The sequence below is a fragment of the Galeopterus variegatus genome, unplaced genomic scaffold, assembly GCF_000696425.1.
Source record: "Galeopterus variegatus unplaced genomic scaffold, G_variegatus-3.0.2 Scaffold2482, whole genome shotgun sequence".
In the NCBI taxonomy this organism is placed as follows: Eukaryota; Metazoa; Chordata; class Mammalia; order Dermoptera; family Cynocephalidae; genus Galeopterus; species Galeopterus variegatus.
In genome coordinates this window covers 17,871-35,099 of record NW_007728593.1, presented here as the reverse complement: position 1 = coordinate 35,099, position 17,229 = coordinate 17,871, and the positions used below count along the sequence as shown (strand labels likewise).

Below are 17,229 nucleotides of genomic sequence, written 5' to 3'. Positions count from 1 at the left end.
TTTTTTTTTTTTTTTTTTTTTTTTTTTTTTTTTGACCGGCCGCACCGCGCTCAGCCAGTGAGCACACCGGTCATCCCTATATAGGATCCGAACCCGTGGCGGGAGCGCTGCTGCGCTCCCAGCGCCGCACTCTCCTGAGTGCGCCACAGGGTCGGCCCTGCATTAGTTTGATAACAGAAAAACAATGGTCAGAATGTAATCAGTACAATTAGTTGGTGGACATAGCTATTCAAGAAAACTGAACAAGTTGGTTAGAACATGGTGATGATAACAGCCAGGTCAGGGGTTTGATCCCTATACCAGCCAGCCAGAAAAAAAAAAAAAAATTAAACAACATGTCTATGTTCAGAGAATCATATTTTACAGTCCTCCCTGAATTATTACAGATTTCTAAAACTCTTCTCCATAATAAAGAATAATCTTTCCTCTTCCACTCTTTCTCCTGTTTTCTACCACAATATTTTCTGTTATCTGCTGCTATGACCACATCATCCAGTTCCCCAAATCTTGTCCTGACAATGTTTAACATCTCCGATGAAGGACGGGGAAGTTCTCACCTAAACCAACCTCAGCCAGTGAAACTTTCCACGATGAGTCATGTCCCAATGGGTAAGGTCCAGGCATCTCAGTGGATATGCAATTAGTTCTATTATATGTGCTTATGGTGTGAATATCATTACCTAGGAATAAATTCCATTTGTTTTCATAATGCACCTCTATATTTGACTTCAGTATTGTAACAGACCTGTTGAATCTTTACTAAATTTACATTTATTCTTTATTCTTGAACACATGAGCAGAAGGTACCCGCTAATATTAAAAGGAAGGCAAAAGTCTTGGATTAAGAAATCTATAGTGAAAAATTTAAATCTGGATCATATAACATTACTTGCACTTGAGGATGCATGTTTTCTTCATGTTGTTTAACCTTATTTTTCACCCTATGGTACTTCTAAACTTCTTACTGGTGTTATGCCGTCAATTCTATAGGAAATATCAATGCCTCTCGTTTTTCTCTTGACCCTGGTCCAGTGAGCAACATGAGGGCATTTGCTGTTGTACTGCCAGAGCCTAGCACTGCCCCTGGGGTAGAGTTGGCACTCTAGAAATATTTGCTAAATAAAGGATGAAGACAGGATTGTGACCTGCCTATAGAAATCAAACTGGATGTCCCATCAAAGTCAACCCACATAAAACGTGGCAGACACAAACCAGCACCCATGTCTGTGCTTCCAGCTTTCTCTACTCCCTACTCCTACCCCCACCCATAAACACACAAATTCTGTCTCAGCATCACCATTCCCTACTAAACTAGTTCCTCTTCCCAAACATCTCATTTCTAGGAATGACTTCTCAAATATTCCAGCCATGCAGGCTTGGACTAAGAGTTCCTTAATAACAGAAACTGAGTCTTAGACCTTTTTTATATTCCCAGCCCTTCATGCATAGTGCTGATAGTTCGGTAAATGTTTCCTGCACTCAAATTTCTTTTACCCTCTCTGTTCAATCTGTTGTCAAGTCCTGTTGCTGACATCTTCAAAATGTCCATTTATTTGCCTTCATTCTGAAACCACTTTTCTAGTCCAGAGTCTCCTCATTTAACCTCACTCTTTCAATAGTGTAGCACTTGGGCTAATGTCGGAATCCTGCCAATGTTGCCAATTATGGAGCTCTTTTACCTGCCCGTAATCTGGCCAACTGGGCCAACTGGCTGGGTCTAGAGCTCACAGATCACTCAAGCCCGTTCACAGTCACTAGACCCCTCACATGCAGGTCTATGAGCTAGTTAACCGGCAAACAGATCCTTGGAAGCCATAGGTTGGAAAGCATGGCTGCGCAGAGCAGTGTCTGCCCGAGGCAGTCACCAGCCAGGGTGGCAGCGCTGCACAATGTGCACTAACTCCACCCTCCCCCACAATTTGCTTACCAAGAATGCACTGCACCACCCCCAACCCGGCCTAAGGCGAGGAGCCTGACTAAACTATTCTATTTTCCCAACAAATACGTACCTGCTGCCCAGATCATCTCTCCTACTCAAGGATATACAAAGGCTCCCTTTGAATTCTAACATGCCACAGGCCTTGCATCCTCTATGCAGCAATAAACGCTTTTCTGAGCTTCCCTTCTTCTCTCTGTCCATCTGATCAACCACACTTACCACTGCTTCCCAACTCCAGGATCCTGCTCAAACAGGGATATACCCTGTATCTACTTCATTTCTGTGTCTTTGCCAACTGTGCTCCCACTATTAGGAATTCTATCCTTCCCCTCATCTTCTACAAAACCTACTCATTTTCCCTCATGTCTCACCTCCAGTGAAGCCATCTCCTTTTCAGGTCACAGGGATTTCTCCTTTCTAAAACTATTGTTTTAATTCTCCATGGCTCTTCTCAATTGTGAGAGAAAAAGCAAACTGTTCTTCCTGCTACTCTATACTCACAGCACAGTTTTTTTTTTAAAGATGACTGGTAAGGGGATCTTAGCCCTTGACTTGGTGTTGTCAGCACCATGCTGTTCCAAGTGAGCAAACCGGCCATCCCTAGATGGGATCCGAACCCATGGCCTTGGTGTTTTCAGCACCACACTCTCCCAAGTGAGCCACAGGCCGGCCCCACAGCACAGTTCTGTGACCAGATTTTGGGGGATCTCCCCTCATACCAAGCAATTCTGCAGTGGACACCAACAGTGGGTATCCTATAACTCAATTCAATGCTGATGCTCTCTACCTGAAGACAAAGTCAGAGCCCATGGGTTGAGGGCTCAGTCCCAAGACTGCCCCCCACTTCAGATGTCAATTGCGTGGGCTACCCATACTTCTGACCTACTGGCTACAAACTTGGGTTAGAGTAATTTGATAGGAAGGCTCACAGAACTCAGGGAAATACATTCTTATGTTTACTGTTTTTTATACAGGATATTAAAAGGATACCTTTGCACGAGATAAAGAAATGGATAGAGCAAGATATTGGCAGTGGGGGGAAACCCACAGCTTGCGTGTAGCTTCCAGGCTCTCTGCGCCCACCATCCTTACAACACCTCCACGTGTTCAGACACCTGACATCTAATTCTCCAAGTGTTCTCCCCACCCCCACCCTCCAGCAATCTCCAGCCCCCAACCCCCACGCCTCCCAGTTGATGGGTGGGCCTCAAAGTTCCAACCCTCTAATCCCCTAATCACTATCTACTATGGCTCCCACCCTAAATCGCCTCATTAGCATTAACTCTATTGTAACCTTAAGGGTTTCTAATGCATAACAATAGACACTCCCAACACTCAGGAAATTCCCAGGGTTTTAGCTCTGTGAGGAACTGGGGACAGAGACCAAATATATTTCCCTAATTTTTAATCAGGTTATTTGTGGATTTTTTTGCTATTAAGTTCCTTACATATTCTAGATATTAGTCCCTGGTCAGACGGATAGTTTGCAAATATTTTCTCCCATCCTTTAAGTTGTCTCTGAGGTGATGGATATGCCAATTATCCAAATTTGCTCGTTACACATTGTACACATGTACTGAAATATCACATGTACTGCACAAACATGTACGATTATGTGTCAATTAAAATTTTTAAAAATGTTTTTGGGGCCGGCCCATGGCTCACTCGGGAGAGTGCGGTGCTGATAACACCAAGGCCCCGGGTTCGGATCCCATATAGGGATGGCCGGTTCGCTCACTGGCTGAGCGTGGTGCTGACAACACCAAGTCAAGGGTTAAGATCCCCTTACCGGTCATCTTTAAAAAAAAAAAAAAAAAAAAAAAAAAATGTTTTTGAAGACTGAATATACTTCATATTACACCACGGCAATATTTTGTTCGATTGCTCTCCACAGATTCATGGATTCTTATTCTTTCTCTGCCTAAAAAGTCATCTCCCTGAGGTTAGGAATTATGGTGTCTATTTCTTGGTATCTTTGTTCACTACAAGCAAATGCTGGTCCCACAGGCTCTCAATAAATATTTATAGGATGATTAACTAAAGATAAAATCTTACCAGCAGGTATATGTGTAAGAAAATTATTCGAGGAGGAAAAGATAGAAAAGATGATGTATCCAGGTTTCTCTGAACATTGGTGGAGTAATCTGTGCACTACACGCACCTAAAAAGCCTCAAATTAACTAATCCATAAGAAAAAGCTAATTGCACTTTAAAAAAAAGTTCTCATACACTGCCTTAAACCTTGTTCAGATCCATTTATTAATTGGAAGGCCACTGTTTTGTGTGTTGCCATGTGAAAAAGACAGTTCCGTTGCTTCAACATCATAGACCCCATACTCAAAGTCAAACAGAAAAATTTGTTTTTGATGCTGTTATTAACAGTAAGAGTCAGGAAGAATAGCCTTCATTGTCTCTGCCTGCTTATTCAAGGGCTATTTATCATTTTGATAGGTCCTTCATCCATGCCAGATATGTCACAATATCTCTTTTATTAGTCACTCACCACAAGCACCATGTAATGGGAGGGATATTACTAGCTCTATTGAGCAGCAAGAATGCCCTCATGAGACACAGAGAAATTATGTGAGGGACTTGCCTACCCTAATACAGAGAGAGTTAGAAAGTTGAACTCAAAGCTCTGGTGTCCTGCTTAGAGCCCTGGGAAAACTTAGGAAGGTCTTCCTTCAGTAAAGCTGAGAAATATTTACCACCAGCTCATCACTATATAAGCCTATGGGCCTGGCAATAATGAAAATCAACTCAATCCAACAAATATTTATTGGGTGCCTAGTAATGCTGGACACAAGATACAGGGGATACAGCAGTGAATCTGACACACCTGACCTCACTCACAGGGCTCAGAGTCCAAAGAGGAGCCTAGGACCATTGGGGTTCAGCTAGAAAGTATCAGGATGTATATATTTATTTTTATCTCAAAATAAATGTCTTTCATTTCATGTTAATGTGTTATGTATTTAATATGAATGTACTATAATTCTAATGTATTATAATATACATAATATACATTAGTACAAACTATTAAGTTAACATGCCCATGTTGGGGACAAAATCTATGCTCAATATATTTTTACAGATAGGGACGGGCAAGCAGAAACATTGGAAAACCACTGAACAGGACTATTCAGACTTTCCTGAATGCCATGCCATTTCACACTTAAGTAATTCTACTTGCTATTGTCACTGCCTACAGTGCCTCTTCTTTTCCTCATTGCACTCCTAGTAAACTCCTTCAAACACAGTTCAGCTGTCACCTGCTTGAGGAAGTCTTCACTTTCCCCATCCCCAGGCAGAGTTTGTAACTTCCATACAGAGTTTCCACCGCTCCTTGTACATCCTTCTACTGCAGATATTATTACACTGTGTTGTAATTGTCTGGCCACATTTCCATCTCTGGCCCTAGCTGGCTCGAATCTCTGGCTGTGAGCTCCTCAACTCCTTGAGGGCAGGGTTCTGAAGGTTTACAAATTGTTCTCAAGGTCTAGTACAGTGTCTGGCACATAAGAGACCCACAATTTATGTAAGAAATGTAGTCACAGCTTTGTCTTCCTAATTGCAACTGACACAGCTAATGAAACACAGTGCATCTTATTTCCTTCTTTCTCCCCCTGTGGCAGGGCAGAAGTGCTTTAGGGGCGGGGAAGGATGTTCATGGTCAAGATGTTAGTCTACAACCTCTGACCCCCAGTTAGCTATAAAACTTAGAGCTGGGAGGTGAGAACACTACACATTTTAAATTTACCAGTGAGGGTTGCCTAGTTTCAATCTTGAGTTAAAGATGGAGACTAAGCACTGCTAAAGTCAGGAAGAACAAATCAGAGATGCAGAGATATGCTATGTTCAGGTAGAACAAACAGTGTTGTGAAGATGCCTGGGGGACTTAGGCAAAGGAGCCTAGGACTGAGCTATGAGTCTCCTGTCCAGTCTCAGCTCCAAGAAGGCTACCTTGGGGGCTGCTAAGTTGCCAGAGAAAGTGTTAGTTTGGATTCCTCATAAATACTTTCAGAGTTCACATGACAAAGAAGGCATTGAAGGGAAGCCAAGATTGTCAGTTCTCATCCCTGGCTCTGGTGTCAAGTCAGATAGCCAAGCAAGAGTCACCTAAAGGGGCTAGATTGGATCATGGCTAAATTCCCTCTAGCCTAAAACAATTTCACCAGGTTGATGACATAAGGATGGTATGTTAATCAACCATGGTGTGAAGGACATTTAGAAAAACTTACATTAAGGTGTGCTATAGAGCAACTGCATTAGGTTTTTGGACATCATCAGACAACAGATATTAACTGAACACCTAGTATGCTGTACATTGGGCACTGTGCCAGGCACTGGGCATACAGGAGCAAGGAAGAAACACATGGACCCTTCCCCTCAGGGAGCATACAGTTTAGTCAACTTCACTCTCCTGGTCTCCAAATGTAAAGGTTTTTTAATGTCTAAAAACCCTGAAATTTGATGATTCAGTGTGAACTCCAAAATCACATTGCTCTCAAAATTTCTCTTCAATTTCATATACTAAAAAAAAAAAAAAATTCTACTTGAGCACATCAAAATTATAGAACTTAATTTTAGCTGTAAAAATATCCCTCATCCAATTTAAAAGATCCACATATTAAAACTTCAAATATATTTCTTTATCTTATATCTTAGAATCAGTAAAAACAACTCTGGTTGCCCTCTTTGAAGCATTAGCGTTATAAAGCTGAGTATGGGAATTGGAATCAAAATATCCTAAATATGAGCTCTGTCTCCATCATTTAGTAATTGTATGTCTATTACCACGTCACATAATCTCTCTCTAAACTGCATTTATTTTGCCACTTAGCCAATTTTTACACCATGGGTACTGTGTATCCATCTTTGTGCTGAACACTGGGGACTATTAGTGAGCAAGGGAGTATTACAGAACTTCATGTAAAGCTCCTTCCCTCTAAATTGGAAATCAAAATAATCCTTCAGGTTCCTCTTAGTTCACAGGGCTAAGGATCAATAGAATGTTAAAAATCAACAAAATGATGCATATAAAATTTCTCCCTAAAATAAAAGATGTTATTCCAAATGTGTATCACAAACACTTAAAACTAAGATCAAGGAAAGGAAAACTGTTATAGAAATAATGGGATTTCCTTATATTTTCATCTCACCCAGCAAGTTCTGTGTGATTCTAGACCAAAGCCTAACAGGATGATCTACCCCCATTTTTTCTGAAGGCATCTGAGCCATCAACTACCAGTTGCTGTGAATCCATGAGGCTGAAGTCATCATCTTTCTAACAGCATCTGTGAAAGCTAAAAATATTAATATGTTTGTGTAGCTTCTTACCTGCAATTACATAATCAGCTGACTGTAAAGTGGGAGTTTGTGTTTGAATCTAAATATTTCACAATTTCAACAGCACATTGAAGTGACAGACTAAAATATAAAAAGACTAAACAATGTTAACTAGCTAATGATAGAATTGCATAAGTATCCTTGTCCATGCATCCATCTAAAACTGCAAAGAACCGAATGAAATCAATTAAATAAAAACACTGTTTCTTCCTCCCAATGTGAATTCCAAAGCACAGAGAAGTTCAATTCCTAAAACCTCAGAGTTTTCCTATTTTCAAAGGAGGAAAGGGGAGAATGAAATTTCACTACTTGGAAACTAAAATAAATTTCACTTTCTACTCTGGACCAATCAACAAGTAATTTATTTACATTGTACCCTACTCCTAGAACAGTGGAGACATCCTTAAGAGTTACAAAAACAGAATAACATACACCATCTATATAACAAATGTAGTTAGAAGTCAGACATTTTTACATATTAGAGCTCATACAAATGTATCATAGGGGGCCGGCCCGGTGGCGCACTGCTATAGTGCGCCGCTTGGGAGTGCAGTGGCGCTCCCGCCGAGGGTTTGGATCCCACATACAGACCGGTTCCCGCTCACTGGCTGAGCGAGGTGCGGGCGTAACACCGAGGGTTGCGATCCGTTGCCGGACACGAAAAAAGACAAAAAAAAAAAAAAATGTATCATAGGGATCACAGATGGTTATTCTATAATAGGAAGAATTAGCCTTTGTTTACACTTTGCAACAGGTAATAATTTTATGTAAATATCTCTGTTCTTTTAGTAGAAAAAAAATTGGTATAAGAGACATGCATAATTTTTGTCACATAGTATTTATTTATCCCATTCCTGGTACTAATTTCTGTGTCAATTATGGTTCTTTGATTATAAGAAACAAATTATGGCTAATTTAAGCAAAGAAGGATTTTACTGAAAGGATATAGAGGCTCTTACAAATTCAAGGGAAGGCTGAAGAACCATTATCAGAAAACACAGGAACTGTATAACTCTGGAAATATGCTCAAGAGTCTCATTAGGGAATCATGAGGACTGCTGAAAGCATTTCAAATTAGATAGGTAAGAGATTTCTAGAAATGTTTAAGAACTTTTACCTGATGAAAATTGCAAGATCTTGAAATAGGTTAGCACGTTTCTCTGAACCATTCAGGGAGCACAAATTATGGTTGTCTCACCATAGATATGTGATTAAAAAATAAAAAGTTTGACAGTGCAATAGCCATTCTAATTGCCAATGCCAGAAGACTCATCTCTGATAGCAAATATTTTATTTAACTGAGATTCTTGACTAGTGATTTAAATATATACAGATTCTTGTACAGATTTGAGGCATTAACATTTATAAATGTACTTTAAATGTCTGAATGAATGCATGCATGCCTTTAGGGTCCATCTTACAGACAACTTTTCCCATTTAAAGACAATATGGGGCCGGCCCGGTGGCGCACTGCTACAGTGCACCGCTTGAGAGTGTGGCGACGCTCCCGCCAAGGGTTCGGATCCCACATACAGACTGGCCGCTCACTGGCTGAGCAAGGTGCGGGTGCAACACCGAGGGTTGTGATCCCATTGCCGGTCCCGGTCCGGTCCGGGCGCAACACTGAGGGTTGCGATCCGTTGCCGGTCACGAAAAAAGACAAAAAGGAAAAAAAAAAAAAAAGACAATATGGAAATGAATGAAAAGAGTCGGTAATTCCTTCTTTGGGCTTCAATCAGTTCCTAGATGAGATCCTGAGACCAATAGCAAGAATTAAGAGAAGTGGAAAGTCCCGTGTAAGTGATTAATGTGCAATACAGCTATTACCAGGTTTCTAAAGTAATTTCTTATCTAGTGAAGTACATCAACACAAAGAAGCAGCTGCCAAACATATGTCAAAATGAAGAAATCATTATATCGCAATATAAGAAGTTAAAGGATAATATGATTTTACACCTACAACACTACTTTGAAATCTATAGTGGCTGACAAAAGATTCACCAAAAAATATGAGAGACAATTAAGTCATCATTTCACATTTGGTTAATATAGCAACACGTGGTCTTGATATAGATTTTACCAAAAGGAATATGGGCTTTTGGCAGGAACTGTACAAAGAGCATCCATTAGTCCATAGTTGCATATCGATTATTAATGTCATCTTCTGTATCAATAAAATAGGTATTCGGCATCCATGATGAGGGGAAAATAATTAGAAAACAAGTTGTTTAAAATCTAAATGGCTAATTATTTAAGCAAAGGCTTTACCTTGATCAAAATTATCACAATGTTTCTTTGCTTGGTTTCCTATTATAAAATATGAGGCTTTTAAGGTGGAAACAATCCTAATAAACACCAAAGCTTCTCAAAATCAATTTATAAATTTGCCACATCTTCATCTCTCATTCGGAAGAATGGTGACAACTTGTAGGAGGTGTTCCTTAGTATAACCATGCACAAACTACACACATTCACACGCACACACATTTTTTTCTCTCTTAGATATACACCAAGGGTTGACAAAGATTTTTTATAAAGGGCCAGATAGTAAATAAATCCTTTTGGCTTTCATTCTCTATTGCAACTACTTAACTCTGCTGTTGTAGCACAAAAGCAGCATATGTAAATAAATGGGCATGGCAGTGTTCAAATAAAACTATTTACAAAAATAGGCAGCGGGCCAGATATGGCCCACCAGCCATAGTTTTTGCCTATCCCTGACATACATAATTGATTTTCATATGTCACTTATAATTTGTGTTTTTAACATCATGAATATATTTGTACACCCCCATTCCATAACTGAAGAAAAGGTGCTTCCTGAATGTTAACTGAGTAGTTGACCTATTTACTATTATTAATAGGAGTAACAACTAACAATGAGTGTTTCCTACAAACTAGGCCCCATGCTAAAAACATTACATGCGCTTCAAGCATGTAATTACATGTAACCTCAAGCACCCTATTTATTCTTCCCAATTTAGAGAAAAGGAAACTGAGAACTTTAAACTGATTTAATCAACAACAGAGCTCAGTTAGAGCCCCTGGATCTGCTGAGAGAGCCTATTTATTCAAAATCCATGCTGAGATTGCATGTCCCCCTCTAAAATGCTTTATCCTCTCTTCTCATGAAGTAATTCATTTCTCTCAGGACATTTGAAAATTCTATCATTCTACCCAAATATCCCCTTACATCTTATAAGATTTTTATACTTGTTCTGTCTTAAATCCAAGATTCTCTGATCCTTAGAGTTTTGTATTCTTCTAATCCTAAAATCAACACCTAAACTACGTGTCGTGTCTTATTTTCCACCAAATCACAAGGTCTGGTGTGAAAAATTCAGTTATAACAATAAAAGAATTGCCTTATTCATTCCTACAAAGGAAGTGTGAGGGTCTTAAACTAAATGGTCAGTGCTCATTTTGCTATTTAAAATTATACTTTTTGAGGACAATGAGTCAAAGGCTCTATACTGAAGAATTTATAGTAATGATCTACAATTAAGTAAAACTTTATTCTAGCTCTAAACTGAAATTGAGTGATACCTTTAATAGCTTTTAATCTACAATGTGCTAAATAATTTTTGGAATATTTTTTAATGTTTTTTGCATGAGATTCTACTGGATAATCTATTCTTCATTGTGAAACATATGCCACCTGGGGATATGCATTTTTCCTAGAATTTCACGTCACAGAAAAGCAGCAAAAAGTTTCCTTTCAGAGCCTAAAATATGGCCAACTAGACTTATATTCCAGAGCTTCTAATATTTTTAGTTAACCAACAATCCATAGTTGCATCATTGAGTAAAATGCTCAAATGTTAATCTGACACACTCATTACATACATACTCATCAGTATATTGCCTGGTATTTAGGCACACGTGGTTGTGTCAATAAATAATTATTCATACAACCAACCTAAGTTTTTATAGCTTTTCTTAATTTCTTACTTTTTAATGTATTAATGTTGATATTATTATTATGTATGTAAGTTTAATTTTTGGCCAACACAGACACAAATATTCAGAGATAAGTCAAATTTCAAAGGTCCGGGTTCCATGTCCACAATAGCTGTGGCATTCTCTGCCTCTGTCCTCCACACTTCAAAGGCTTGGGACTGAGCCCAGCTGTGTCCTCAACCTTCAAAGAGCATGGCCTTTGAAAGGAGACGTCGGAGCTGCAATCCCAGATCCCTTGTGTGACCCTGGGCAAGTTTCTTAACCTTTCTAAGATTTTGGTTTCCCATTTCTAAAATGGGACATGTGAAGTCCACTCCGGGATTAAATGATACAATTCACATAAAGTGCTTATCACACTACTTGGCATATAGTACAGGTTCAGTAAATACTGGATTTTGTTATTATTATTATTAAAGTTTATTGCAAAGGCGAAAAGAAAATCAGAATAACACAAAACCAATGAATATTTCAATAAATAACATAGTAACAAAATTTACAATTTATAATAATTTACCTATCTTAAGAGAAGGAAAATTGATTGAGTCTCAGTGTTAAGCAATTAAAGAGTCAGTGATTAAAAGATTTAACCTAGTTTACCATTTGAACTAAACTCCCTCATTTATAAATAAGGTAAAGTTTAAAGTCCTTGTTTCAAAACATCACAGTAAGTCAAAATGCACTTATAGCGTGCAAATAATTGCATGTCTCTTCTGGAGTTTAAGCAGGGAAGCTCTGGACATAAAAATGAATAAGATGCTGTATCTCACCTTGAAGAGTGCAGGGACATGCAGGATTTGTGGATGTGACCTCAGAGGCTCAGCTTGATTTGCCAGACATTGAGCTGGCTGGGACTGGGAGCCTGGCCTTTCCCCAGCAGGAGGGGCTGCAACCCAACCCAGCTTCCCATAGGACTGGTGGTCTCCTTTCCCCAGCAGGAGGGGAGCCACTGGTGTGTCCCAGCTCAGTCTCCTCAGTGCCTGAGTTCATAATACTTGTCCTCTAGAAATAAGGCCATTCAGCCATCCTCATGCTTGCACTATAGGAAGGTAGAGTAGCAGAGGGATAGGGTCCCTCCTGTGAACAGAAATATACTGCACTGAGTGTCAGGCAGCTTCAGGCTCATGCCCAACTCTTTGTAGGATAATGACAGGATGGAGGACCTCGTATCCCTTCCTACTGACCCTTTGCATTTATGGGTCCATTCCTTAATCCACATCATAAAATGTTGTGGTATTTACCTTCACCCACCTCACCACACAAGGGGGGCAAAAATGTAGAGGGTTGTAGACCCCTTGATGGCAGTCTGTACAAGGTACTGGAAGGCTCAAGGGAGAGGAGCACCCATTCTTTCAAGCCACTAGGATAAGTTTAGTATTAAGAGCTGTACTTCTTTTTAGAAGGTTTCAACTTTTGTTCACACCTCCCAATTCCTAAAGTCTGAAGGGAAAGGGTAGATAGGCCTGCAATCACCTTGACCCTTGTCCAGGTGAATTATCAAATGGGACACAGGGTTTCTTAGAGAAGAAAACATGTGCCCTAGGAGAAACACATACTTCTCTCTGATAACCTTCTACCACAGAAGGCATTTCAGGTCATGCAGATAAGATTCCCAAAGCCATGTGGCCTAATACTGCATAAATGTCCACATTCTATTGTATGCAGCTCTAAGTGACTAACTGCATTTCTCAGATTTAACCTTTAAACAAGATTGTGAATAGACCTAAGTATAGTTTTAAATAAGTGTTATCTTTGTAACACACTGTACAATAATCTCCATGAAAGCCCAACTTTCAGGACTCTCCAGGCATCTTAATTATAACTAACTGTTGCTAAGCAATATTAATAATACCATTTTCAATCACTAAGTAAAATAAATTGTCATGTTTTATTATAAGCAGGAGTTCCTTTAAGAACTTTTAGGATAAATGTAATGGTAAAATTTCCTCTCACATAAACCACCAAAAAAGTTTGCAAAGATTTTTCCAAATGTATATTAAATTCCGTAAGCATGACTGCTACAGTGATGGTACCACCCATATATTTAGAAGTTCATGAAGAAGAGATAGAGTCTTGGCCACTAAAAGTTTTCTCTGGCCAGGGCTGGAGAATCAACAGAGGAGCACTGGTAGGGTAGGGGAGTTCTGAATCTCAGGAACTTAGAAAGAGGGGATCTTCATGAAATCACTCCCCCTCCCCCAACTACTCTCTGGAGGTCTGGCTTCAACCAGGAAATCTTAGAATACAGATGGGATAGGGACAACTTGGAAGAACAGAAAATGTCCAGATAATCCCCAAATTCTCACAGATTTCAACCTCCTTCCCAAATAAACATTCTTTTAGAACTGCTGACAAATAGCCAAACCAACTTCCTCTCCTTCTCTGTGTTCCCCTTCAGGAAAAGAAATTATCTAGCAGCAAAATAACTACCCAAAACAGGAAGAGAATTGAAGAGATTCCCTTTGGTTAACTAAGCACATAAATAATCAAATTGTTTCGTCCCATGATAAACATAATGACTCAATAAATCCTGATGCATTGGAATAGTGGTTTCTAAGGAATTCCTGGCTCTAACCAGAACACCTTCACTTGAAAGACATAATTGTAAATTATAATAAAGTCCTTAGTAATCAGACTCTGCTCTTCTTGGCTTAAAGCCCTCATTAGTGCAAAGTCAGCAAATGGTGAGCATGTAGACAAATGCATTGGCTCTAAGCCCGGCTTCTTAGATTTCATGGATGCTTCTCAATGGCTTTAACTGGAGCTTCTGTCTTTTGTAGTTAACACAAGCAAAAGAAAACCCTGCTTTCTCTATCACAGCTCCTTGTCAGTACTTGAGTACAAAAGGTTTGCTGCATTTACACACGTGCCACCCATTTGGAAAAATAAAAGGCTAAACTCATGCAGTATTTATTATCTGAGAATAAAACCACTTTTATTTGGATTTATTCCTGCCAGTTATGTCTATAATAAGATCAGTACCAAATCAATGCCAAAGTTACTGTTTTAATGTCAATGCATTGGTGTATTTAGGTATAAGCTTAAATCTTATTAACAGTGGAGAAAAAAATGTCGCCTTGATAATCAAAGGCAGCTTCAATTTCCAATTTATAGAGAAGGGAAGGGAAAAACGTTGACAAAATATAATGAAACATGTGACCTGAAAGACCTTTCCTCAGCTAACTATGTTGCCTTGATAATCAAAGGCAGCTTCAATTTCCAATTTATAGAGAAGGGAAGGGAAAAATGTTGACAAAATATAATGAAACATGTGACCTGAAAGACCTTTCCTCAGCTAACTTATTTAAGTAAAAAACATTTTGCAACTTTGGCAGAAAGTCTGCATCTTCATTATTCCTTAAGTAGCTTTGCTTATACAAAGAGATAACTTTCATACAGCTGGGACTCCCTCTGGGTGGAGGTGTTTCTTGGAAAGACATCAAAACTCAATACACAAATCATCCCTCGTAACTTGAACTTGAGCCATTTGCCACTTTAGTTGTAAGTCGAGAGTTCTGTTTTACTTGTACTACTGAGCAAATCTGGAATAACAGGGACATATCCTCCAAATCAGGGAACGGTGGGGTTGGAGGTGAAGGTGTAAGCATGTGGATGATGAGAAGGTCATCATCGTGGTGAGGAAGTTCACAGGGAATATGACGTTGAAAGTAGTAAGGTCAAAAACGTAGGCCAATGTCTCCTAACCTTTCCCAGCCTGTATCTTTCTTGTGGTTTCCCTGCGGGCACCTTCTTCTCTATACGGCATTCTCCCTACCCCCAACTTTAAAGTAGTTCTCCTAAAATTTTGCCCTAATCACATCATACCCTGCTGCTATGGTTTGAATGTCCCCCCAAAACACATTGAGGCTTGGTCCCTATGAACAGTGTTAAGAGGGTAGAAAATCAGACTGTGGTATTGGAAATGTGGGTCCTTTGAGAGGTGATTGGATCGTGAGGACTCTGCCCTCATTTATAGATTAATCCATTCATGGATTTATGAGTTAATGACAAACCCTGGTTATCACTTGTGGCTTCATAAGGAGAAGAGGAGGCATGTTAGTACACTCTTGCTCAGGCCTCACCATGTGACACTCCCTGTCACCACGGGACTCTGTGGAGAGTTCCCATCAAGAAGGCCCTCACCAGATGTGCTCCTCGACCTCAGACTTCCCAGCCTCCAAAACTGTCTTACAATAAATTGTTTCTTTATAAATTACACAGTGTTCAGATATTCTAAGGAGCAGAAAACGAACCAATAAACCTGCACCAAAAAAATCTTCTCTGTTTTCTCATCACTGAGCCCAAATGACCTTTTGTGGGGAACATGGTGCTTATCTCCCTAACATTAATTGAGTCCTTCTCCACAGTACAGCAGCTACTCTGTTTGGGTGGGAATGACCCCATCTCTATCCCCAAAAAGGACCCTGATGGATCTAAGGCAGTCAGGGGAATACCACCCTCCTTGCCTCAATATTGCAGATGGCTAGGCCTAATACAACCAATGAAACACACTGCTCTGCCTTAATATCTTGAGGGTTTGTGAGTTAAGATGGTCCAAAAAGATCAAAACTCAAGACTTCTATTGGTGGTTGATGGCAAAAAAAAAAAAAAAAAAAAACCCTTCTCGTCAGCCTTGACTGGTGCTGGTAGTCACCGTACGATTACGAAAGAAGTCTTCATAAAGACAAAGCTAATGCACAGAGAAGAGTAGAATCAAGAGAACTTAAGAGAAACAGACCTGGAATTCTGATCAAACCTCACCTGAAATTTAATGTTACAAAAGCCAAGAAACCCTCTTTATTGTTTAAACTACTCTATACATTGCCCTTTTGAATTATTGCCCTTTTGAATTACTTCAATGCATAACTCCCCCCACCCCCTTGCTTAGACTGTGACTTGAAAGCAAAAACAATGGGCCCTAATTCTTGATCTTTTACAGAGCTACTTCCACAGTTGCATATACTAGTAGGAACTCCGAGGTCTGGATTCAAAACCAAAAAACCAAGCTCCCACACTTACTACCTACGTGACTTTGGGCAAATTGCTCATGCCTCAGTTTCTTCCATTTTAAAATGAAGATAATAGAATTATTATAAGGATTTAAAGAAATAATATACACATAAATGCATAGACTAGGACTTGACACTTGGTTAACACTATGATTTAGTAAATGACTGAATTATTCAAATATCCGTTTGTTCACACCCACATGAAAAATTTATGCCTGATCACTCTCCTTTACAATGATTGTCTTCTCTAACCTTTTTGTCCCAAGTTTCTCTAAAAGTTATGAGAAAGTCTTTTTACTGTACCAAATTATGCCACAGGCTTGTTAGGTGACGATAGTATTTGTTTCAAGGCAGCTGAGAGCTCGAAGCCCCACTTGTGCCCTGTTTTTCCATAACGTAAGCTGTTTACCACTTATCCTGGCTTTGTGTGTCCCTCTTTTGTCTTGGCCCCCCTGCCCTGCAGGAGTTTCTGAGGCATTCATCGTCCCTTATGCTAGAAGCCGGCTTCCTTTTCTAAGTGTGCTTCTTTGCCACAAATGCCTGATAGCATCTCCAACACTCCCCCATCATTAGATTTTGAATAATTTAGTTTTAAAGTTTCTCAGTTTTTAAATTTCTTGGATTGTATCACATTAGGAATATATAAATTTTTTGAATTATATTTCTTTTTTTTTTTTTTTTTTAAAGATGACTGGTAAGGGGATCTTAACCCTTGACTTGGTGTTGTCAGCACCACGCTCAGCCAGTGAGCGAACCGGCCATCCCCATGTGGGATCCGAACCCGGGGCCTTGGTGTTACCAGCACCGCACTCTACCGAGTGAGCCACGGGCCGGCCCTGAATTATATTTCTTGTGTATCCAGATTTTAAAATAAATTTATTATATAAACAATATATGAGACATGATATTTACATGATATGTGGTATCTGTCCTTCCCCACCCACGCACCCTCATAACTCCCCCTCCTCGGAGGTA

General features: G+C 39.6%; 1 protein-coding gene across 1 annotated transcript in view; it reads right to left on the bottom strand.

Annotated features, from left to right (window-relative positions):
• LOC103597978 (DEP domain-containing mTOR-interacting protein-like) overlaps positions 1-17,229 on the bottom strand; it is a 143,238-nt gene that overhangs the window by 111,880 nt on the left and 14,129 nt on the right. Inside the window, exon 5 of the mRNA XM_008581876.1 lies at positions 8,760-8,774. Within this exon, the coding sequence (XP_008580098.1) occupies positions 8,760-8,774 (15 nt within the window). The remainder of the gene's footprint in view (positions 1-8,759; positions 8,775-17,229) is intronic.